At 37.9% G+C, this 9,946-nt stretch overlaps 1 protein-coding gene across 1 annotated transcript in view; it reads left to right on the forward strand.

Annotated features, from left to right (window-relative positions):
• Positions 1-9,946, forward strand: part of POU6F2 (POU class 6 homeobox 2) — a 251,975-nt gene that overhangs the window by 195,479 nt on the left and 46,550 nt on the right. The window contains exon 5 of the mRNA XM_008936210.1: positions 274-420. Within this exon, the coding sequence (XP_008934458.1) occupies positions 274-420 (147 nt within the window). The remainder of the gene's footprint in view (positions 1-273; positions 421-9,946) is intronic.

A 9,946-nucleotide genomic window follows, 5' to 3' on the forward strand; every position in this document is an offset into this window, starting at 1 on the left:
GCGACATTAGCACATTGGACCTAAAGAAACACATCAAGCATAACTAAATAAAACAAAAAATGATAAGAAAAGTTTTATTCTTCAGTATTAACATGCAGTTTCCTCTGGCTTTTTTAAAACCATTCGTTGTCAAAGATGCCAAAGCCTCAGAAATAAGAATCTCTCACAACTACTCAAGCTCTTTGACTAGTCAGATTTTACCCAGTTAGCACTCTGTGTTTCTGTGTGTACTGGGGGTTTTACCATGATTTTTCTCTTCTTTTCTTTTTTCAGCTGGTTAATAATCCGTTGGCAAGCCAAGCAGCAGCGGCTGCAGCAGCAGCAGCCATGGGCTCCATAGCAAGCTCCCAGGCCTTTGGCAATGCCCTCTCCAGTCTTCAGGGGGTCACAGGTCAACTCGTCACTAATGCACAAGGACAGGTGAGTAGAACATGGAGCAAACAGTGAATTCTGATGGCAGGCTGATCTTGGGACAAAACCGAGTTCCGCTTGTATGACAGCAATTTGAAAGTGCACATACTGAAGATAAATATTGATTTGCTAGGCAAGGTAAGAAATGGAAAGTCTGACAACTGGGAGGAAGTTAAGAGCTGTTAGAAAGTGTTTTCAAGCCACAAAAGGCCTAGGGTTCATTTTATTTTAATCCAGCCTTTTGAAAAGATCACAATAGTGCAATAATATGGTATTTATAAGTCCAGCAACCCTGATTCTTACCAAACTAGTTGTCTTCTTCCACTTTATTTTATTTTATTTAGGCCATTATATGCCTAATAACAGGCAACTATATTGAAGTGCTACTGTAGTATTAAGACTATACTTTTTTCAAATTGTAGCTTTTCTGTATTACTTCATTTCTAAAAAAAATACTAAAGATTTTAAGTTAAGGAACACAGCTCAAATTATAATGAAGTATCTGGGATGGATTTAACTGGGAGGTTTGCTCATTTGCTAATTAAGTTGAGCAATTTGCAGCGAACCTGCCAGTCTGTAATACAAATTTGGGAGAAACTTTTGCTTGAAAGGAAATTTTTCAAACAAAAACTTGAACAGTGCTTACGGTGTACTTTAGAGAGCAACTGTGTGTTACCTGCATTTGGGAGCTGTTTATTTGTTGCAAAAAAAATTTCAGTTTCAGTTTTAATATGATGCAGAAAGATATGCATCAGAATCCATATGTATAATTCCATCAATGCAGCATCCTTAAGTAACCTTCAGGTTGTGGCCACTGTCATTCTGTATTGCATTTAGTAGGACCAAAGTTAACACCACTGCTTGTTTCTCATAAAGTCACTGCAACAAATCTGTCAATATAACTGACAACTGGACCTGGTAACTGAGTAATTTGAATGTCATTATTCTAAATGCTACCCATTGGGGTTGTGGTGACAGCCACAGTGCTTGTGAGGATGTCAGGCCCTGGTAAATGTTTATTGAAATGATGCAGCTTGGATGATACGTGAATCTAAAGTTTAGTTTCTGCTCTTACTGTGTACTACAGGGGGAAAAACAAACATGAAGAACAAGTATTTGGCTTGGTAATTTTCTCTCACCATGTTATTTAAGTGGAACAGAGGTGACTTTTTTTTTTATTTTGGCCCATTAAAAAATAAAAAGGCAACACCTTATAGAAGTCACCTCCCCCCCTTTTTTTTAACATAACACATGAACAAAGATGCATCCTAAGCTTCACTATCACCATCCAAGTCCCAGGAAAAAAAAATGCTGACCTTGTTATATTTACTGGGTGGGTGCAGAATTGTTCCATCACTACCCCGAGGGTTGAACGATGGAGCTTGTCAAAGTGAGGCCTTATCTAATGAATCATCTTATCGCAGGTGCACACCACACATATTAAAGGAGGATTGTATGAACAATGTGCCCTCTACAATAACCTTTCAATGTCTACTTTAACCCTTGTTTCAATCCCTTTTCATCAAAGGATCATTTTATGCAGCCAGCTTTAAATGGAGGCTCTCAAAAGCCTATTAAGATTTCTGGAGGGATGGGGTATTGGTTTGGAAGAAAAGTTGGTTATAATACCTATAACTCATAGTCAGATCAGCTCCAACCTGGAAGCCTGCTTGTTTCTTTCTGTGCTCCAGAAATGGTTCACAACCACCATTCACATGAGGCACTTGGCCTCACAGATGTTCATTGTAAGACCTGAAGATACAAACCCAAGCTAGTTTTTCAATAGTTTTCCCTTTACATGTTCTCCACAGAGAACATAAGTGTGGCCATCCATTGTATGCTTTAAAAAAAAATACTACCAGGAAGATACTGGTGAATGAAACTATAGATCCCCTCAGGCTGGGTCTTTTTTATTCCACACATAATGCAAAGTCCAATAATTCCACAGGTTGCAGAGAAAGAGAAGAGAAAGGAAGAATCTTCTCTATTGTTGGATAAAATTACAGAATCTATCTGTTTGCCTGGCTCTTTTAAATACAGGCTGTCTTTTTATTACTTGTTTTTACAAATGTTCCTTGGTTTATAATCAGTACTGCAGACTTCGCCACGGTATAGATAAATATTGATAAGTGTGTAATATAACACCCATTTTTTTAATATTCAACACAAACCCATGTTACTTAGAGCACAGTTCTGAAGCTATCTGTCTACAGAATGGGACTATTCAGTGTAATTAAATTACATTCCAGAAATTAAATTACATTCCCTACAAATTAATAAAATTAGAGCAACTAAAAAAGAACTGAAAGACATGGTTCTTCAAAATCAGGAGCATTAAATTCATAGCAATTTTGGGACACTCCATTTCTGAATGATCTGTTTGGACTTGTTAAGGAGCCAGATTTCCATCATATGTTAAGAATCTGCCATTTGAAAATTACCCCTTTCAAAGAATCACAAGTGTGACACCCAAAATTCACTCCTGCAAATACCAGGCTGAATGACTTGCCTGACTGTTTGCATGTGCAATCTTTGTAATTATACACTGCTTCTGTTACAGAAATTCAGGGCTTGTAAATGTCCATCTGTCTAGCTAAATATATGGGGATCCATAATCCCTGGAGATATTAAGCTATAGGTCAAATCCAAGATCCTATGGCAAATTTAGGGAAATGATCTTTTAAATGACATATGGCATGGCCTGAATTCCCAGTAGTCTAGGAGTTCTTACAGCCACAGTAACAAAATTATATATTAATAATAATTTATATGGCATTCTTGTTTATTAATTTAATTACAGAATTCACAGTTATGGTATGATAATTTTTATTATTTTTTGCTTTGGATGGCAATATGAGCCATAATCCCCAAGACCATTGTAGCGAAGAGATCTAATCCATTGGAATAATATGATTAGATCACCTGATTAATTTGATATAATACAGGTAGAGGACTCTAAATCAAATTTCCATTTTCCAAGGCATATTATGAAGAGCTATTGGCCCATGTAACGCTGTTTGTATTCTGTTTGCCCTCAGCACTTTCCAGGAAGCATTTGCAGGACTAGGCTTTCATATCTTAAATTTAAAGGCCAGCATAGAAGAATTGCTAGATTCTACCCTATCAGTAGATATACTGATTTCAAAAAGAAGCTGTCCACCAGCTTCTTCCTGTCCTCACAGTAAGATCCTAGTGGACTGGAATGCTTCAGAGGTGTAACAGTCAGACGTTTCTCTTTTTCACTCTGCTATTGCAAATGAATGAAAATAGTAAGAGTTCTGAGTACTATGTCTATTAAGTGTATGAAGTGTGTATTTTAGTTGTTTTCTTAATCTTTGTAAGGAGATGAACCACAGAAATATGGAAGCAAGGTTGATGCTTCTGGTTTTCCTATGTGCTACCTGCAAGCCAGCTACCTACCTGGCACAAACATTGTCCTTAATTATCATCAGTTGCATTCATGTAAGTCCTTTGACTGAAGGATCAAATAACCTTTAACGGTGGGTGCTCGGTAAGTTTAGGTTCTTCTTTTGGAAAGATGGGAATTGTCTAATAAGAGGAAAAATACAACCTAATTCAGCAACTGCAAAATGGTATTTTACCATAGATAGTGAGGAGTAGGACAGAGTTGGCATTATGAACTGTCTTGTGGTTAAAGATAGCAATGCTATTTCCTAGTGGGTTAATAGGAAAACCCAAGTAACTATGATGTAACTGTAAAGTAACAGTGAATGTAACTGGGATGGCATCAATATAATCTAAGAGTGCCCTTGGAGGAACTCGGGCTCCATTGTGCCCAGATCCAAAAACCTTCTGTATATGAAAAACCTGGAGCACAGCTCCACCCTATCAATTAACAAAAAACTAATTTTTGCAAGTTGTAGTCCACAAGTAGCTCGGGAAACTAAAGAGGGAAAGGCATTGTTGATCCAATTAGATAATAGGAGGACTTTGGTTCTCATTATTCTGATGAGAGGGTACACGTTTGCTCTTTGAGCTCCTTGATGGTAAATGGTGCTAATGAGGCCTGATGGATTCCCTGCTCCTAACAAGGCTCTCAGCTGTGGGAGTGATTACAATGGAGATAGATTTGATGGGATGCACTCCCCTTTGTAGTGTCTCAGCTGCTGACACTCTGCGACATAATCAGGTCACAGAGCCGGTCACAGCCATCAGCAAAAGCCATAGCTCTATCCCTCATTATTAAAGTGCATTATTCAGTTCCAGGCCTTCACAATACTGCCAAGGGCCTTTTTTTCTTCTTCTTTTTCTGTTAAGCATCAGTTCTCAAATACAAGAGTTAATAAAATCATCAGCTAAGGAACTAGTAAATTACAGAAATGGAAATAAAGCGCTCCCTTTCAGACCCGTTGAAGGATCACAATTAAATAAGCAGGGAAATTCTCGTCACCACACGCTGCACAGTACAATGTAATATGTCATGTGCAATAAGAACAGGGAATAGGGGTTTAAAAAATAGCATTGTCCTCGTTGTGGAATGGCTTGGAAAGTACTGAAGTACCTTTCATTCTGAAGTTCTCTCTTCCCAAATATTGCACATGTATATGTAGGTAGTATTATTTTCAGTGTTTTCTCAATTTATTTTTTTTTTCTGAAGTGGTAAGAATTACTTGCAAATTGAGTTCATAATTCTAGGCATAGAAGCTGTCTTGTCTTAAAGTGTCCAAGGCCACAATCTGGAAAATATATTTTAGATGACAGTGGTAGGACCACTCCATTCCAACAGGCAAAGCCATTGCCTTCTTTTGAAGAGCAAGCTAATTACAAAATGAATATAAATTTGGAAAAGGTGACTGGAGCATTTTCTTTCTATTCTGATAATACTCAGTTGGGGCCACCTCCTGTCCAAAAGAAAATACACTTTAAAAATCTAAGGTATATTTTAATGCAGTTTAGTTAAGTCAGAAAAAAAAATGAGTGAGGAACTTGAAGTTCAACAAGGCCAAGTGCAAGGTCCTACACCTGCATTAGGGCAGTCCCAGGCAGGAGGGGTTGGAACTAGATGATCTTTAAGGTCCCTTCAAACCCAAACCATTCTATGGTGCTATGATTTTGTTAATCACTTATTTATAAGCTTTTATGTTTCAGTTTAGTTTCAGCTGGCATAAGCAGGTTTCAGCTAAATAGAAATAAGGCATTCCAGTACTAAAATGTATACATTTACAGAGATTTATGCTGTTTCTGTTAAATCATTGAAGTATATATTCAGTGACAAGGGTATGATTTTGTGTATAGATACAACCAGAGGAACAAATACATTCAGGTTGCGGGGGGGGGTTCTGGGTTTTTTTTGCTCTTTTTCAACTCTACAATTGTTTCTCCTTTTTATTCCTGCTAGAGTATGCTGTGATGAGCAAACAAGTATGTATGCACAAAGCTGCTTCTACAACTTCCAGTTTTCTTGAACCACAGATGCAAGAATCTCTTGACAGCTATAGCTCAAAGTACAAAGTTAGAGTTGTCAAATTAGTAGTCATCTCCAAGAAGATAGGTAGAAACTAGCAAGTGACCTAGGTGTTGGGGTTTTTTTGCACTACCTAAGAAGTGGGAACTTAAATGGACAGTACTGGTTGGTTGTTGGATATTTTTCTTTTTAACTCTCCCAGAAGTTCTAGGAGGCCCAAAGCTATCTAACGTGTAACACTCCTCAAAGTCTTTCTGGATATGTGCAGTTCATACAGTTCTCCAGGTGTGTGATGTCCATTGGCATTTTCTCTTAATAACTGTTATCATTGCAATGCCTGTTTCAGCTATGCAGCTCTAATACATGCTAACCATTAATGTTTTAGCTCTCACAACTTCTAACAGAGCTCACAAAAATTTAACCGGTAATTGTTTAAATAGTCATTATTAACAATTTCTTCCCAGGGCTAAGACTGAAAGAAATCTGAGCTGGTGGTATCAGAATAGGTATATCTTAAGGAAATTTCATTTCAAGCCTGAGGTAATAAAAGAGGCACATTTTGAGGGAGAGTCTAGAGGGAGGAATTGTAACACTCAAATAATACTAGCATTTAAGAACATTCCTCGGAAAAATCCCTTGCCAGGAGAATCTGTTTTGACAGACTTTCATATTAATTATTGAAATTGTGCTGGTGGAATCTGACTTTATTTTTTCCTCTCAAAGTTTCACTGGGCTGAAAACGTAGTTCTGCTGTTTACAGGAAGAGAAGGGTATATATTATGAGAAAAGGTCAGTTTTAAGGCAAGATTTTTTTTTTCCATTGGTTTCCTCTCCCCACAGCTAGACATCGAGAAGACTGTTTGTTTAATTACCTCCCATGTGAATTTGAATCAAAAGACAAATAATTCTTTTAACATCCTTTTGCTGACTCTGTCTTTATTTTACTGCACTATTTATCTAACCTCCATTTGAGCCACAGTGGCATAAATGCAAAAATGTATGGACAAAACTCACAGGTCATGCAAATTGGTGGTTTCATTGAAATGGACAGGGATAGAGACTGAGGCTAATTATACCAAAACAAGAGCCACCTTCTCTGTTTCGTTGACTTCAGGCAATGATCACTGATAAAATTTTGGATATCCACAACTGTCAACAATTGTGAAATCCATATCCACATTTTTAAAACCAGTGATGAAATTTAGAACAGTTGCCATCTGCCACCTGAAAAAGTGATATTTGATTAGCCCCTCATAACAACAAGTTCAGAGCCACTGTGGTGCCACCATATTTAATGGAGAGAGTCTAAGTCTCACAGGATAAAGTCCAGACTATTTGATGAGCTGAAGTCAAACCTCTAATGCAAGAGAGTCTAACATTCCCAAAAAGCTACCCAGACAAGAGCTGGTATGTTAAATAATATTTGTTGCAAATAACAACTGCAAGAGAGACACCATTTCTTAAGAAGAGCACAGAACTTTACCTTCCTGGAAAACACATCCTGGAGCCATACTGTATCACAGCTGAAGTCTGCAAGAGATTTGCCAGGGAAAGGGTAATTGTGTACTGAAATCTCTATCAGCTTGAAACTGATCAGCATCTGTCTAGAAAGGCCACTGAAATTTCTTTCATCTAGCTTGCAACAAATCTTACTGTGAGTACTAATCTTCACACATCAGATTTGTAGCCTCTTGCCTGGATCTCTGCCCAAGTTACTGTATCTCAGACATAGTTGGTTTTTTTTTTTTTTTCAGAGGAGATGAAGTCTTTTTTTTCAGAATCAACTTATATACCTGTAAGAGCTCGGGTTTCCTTCAACCAGCATTAGGAGTCCTAGTGCTTGGAGGCATGGCCATGCCCTGTAAGAGAGCATGGCAAGCAAATGCCAGGATCAGTACATTTCTATATCTCAGTGCCATATTAGCACAATCCCAGAAGCCAAACCCCTTGTAAGGACGGTGTTATGGCTACACTAATTAATTCTGCTTCTCAACAAGGTGACATAGGATCTAGCTCATTAGTTACTAGCTTGGGGTCTTTGTAGCTTGCTGTATTATGTGGAGTAAATACACTTTGAAGAGATCCTTAAAAGCCTGGAGCATTTGGGTACTTTTGAAAATGTTATTCACTAAATGAGTTCTTTCAAGTCAGAAATACAGGATATACCTGTCCTTTTGTCATTGCCTTCTTAATTACTTTGGCGTGGAGGAGAAAGCCAAACTTACCACTAGTTTAGCTTAACTACCATTTTCATGAAAGCTAACTAGTAACCTAAAGAAGCACCTACCCCTGCTATAATCTGTTCATCTTGGCATTGTGAGGTGGTTATAAGCACGACAAATTTTCATTGTTATCACCAGTGACATACATCACAGTCAATGAAATCTTTCTGCTTTGTAGAGGTTCTTACACTGCTCTCCTTATCATCATATCTTATCACCTTCCAGTAACGCATTAAGAAACATGACTAGTGACTGTCACAACTTGGTCTTCCTCCCAGGAGAAGCCTGTAGAATAGAGTCCTATGTTTGCTTGCAACTGTCTTTGTTAGGAATTCCTTTGTTTGTTTCACTTCCCTTTTGAAGTTTTGTGTTCATTTGGATTTAAAAATCTTTATGGAGGGGTTTCTTAGAGATGCATATTGCTTATATTTGCATCAGAGAAAAGCAGATAATAGAAATGTACTTAGCTTTTACAGTAGAATATTGTGAAGCCAGAGGTGCTAAACCCAGGAACGTTCCTCAGCTACTGTTGGAATTCATTCCAAGACCTCAGTCTTCCCCTGAAAACAAACTCTGCAGTGCACAGAGAAGCTTTGACCATTATTGTCCTGTAAAACTGAATTTGGTAGTTACAGATTTCATCCAGATGGCCATTTAGATTCCTGGGAACCAGACCACAGAGGAACTTGAAGGCAAAAACTGAAGTTTTCCTAAGTTAATTGAAAATTCTTTAAGACAAGATAAATGTAGTAGACAGAGTTGATGTGTGTAGGTTGTGCTGAGAAATGTGCTTTCTATATTACTGATGTTTCCAAAACAGTGTAAGTGTCATGCTCAGGAATATTGCATCACTGCATGCCTTCAGGAGTTTGCAAAGTTGAGAATAATTTGAAACCACATCATCATCCATCCAGAAATGATGGAAATCCTGCTGCATGAGATTCACGTTAGAGTGGAATCCAAGACTATTCTTAATCTGGCATTTCTCCTTCAGACTGTCCAGAGCTGCTTACAAGGGACTGCTCTGCATATTGGAGTGTAGGAATGAGGTAGGAAGGCAGAGGAAATAGTGGACCAAAGCTGAGAATTTGTTCCAGTTACCTTTCCAGATGTAGCTCATCATTTCTGGGGAAAAAAAAAAAAAAAACCAAACAACAAACCACAACCACCAAGCGAACAAAACCCACACCAGATTATAGTTCTTTGTGTAACTTGGTGATTAGTTTTTTTAGATTTTATCTAAATATATCTACCTAAATATAGCAAATGTTTTTTTCCCAGTGTCAGAATTTTACTTTCTGCTCAACTGGCATGGATATCAGAAAAAATAAAACAGAGAAGGTTTCTTTGGACAAAGGGAAAAAAGCCAAATCACTCTGTCAGAATCGGAGGTTAGTGTAAAATGCTAAATATTTAAGGTCCTTGATATACTAGTAGAGCACTGCTGCCGTTTTAGGAAAGTTTAGAATTTCTTAGAAGTCATAAATCTTGATGCATAAATTGAGGCCATCAGCTTTCTTGTTGGGCTGCAGTCTTGATGTCTGTACCTGGATGTCTCAGATACAAATAGGGAGAAGATATCTGGGGCTCCCACGTTTGCAGTGCAGTCAGTATTTGGTTTAAAACTTGAAAGGATGAAGAGTCCAGATATTGTAGCAATATTTTGTGAAGAATATATATATATACACTTACTTATGTATATGTATGTATACAACTGAGTTGTATTCATGCAGCATTCATTGTGATAACCAGCCAGATGCAGACCCATGGGCTTCTGCAAGCAGACCCACGAGCTTCCAAGTAGCACACTGAGCAGGAGTTGTCCTGTAAGATTGTCTGTCTTCTGGTTTGAAACTAGAGTATTGCAAGGAATTGTGTGATGTCTTTC

The sequence above is a fragment of the Merops nubicus genome, unplaced genomic scaffold (assembly GCF_000691845.1).
Source record: "Merops nubicus isolate BGI_N331 unplaced genomic scaffold, ASM69184v1 scaffold2750, whole genome shotgun sequence".
Taxonomy (NCBI): domain Eukaryota; kingdom Metazoa; phylum Chordata; class Aves; order Coraciiformes; family Meropidae; genus Merops; species Merops nubicus.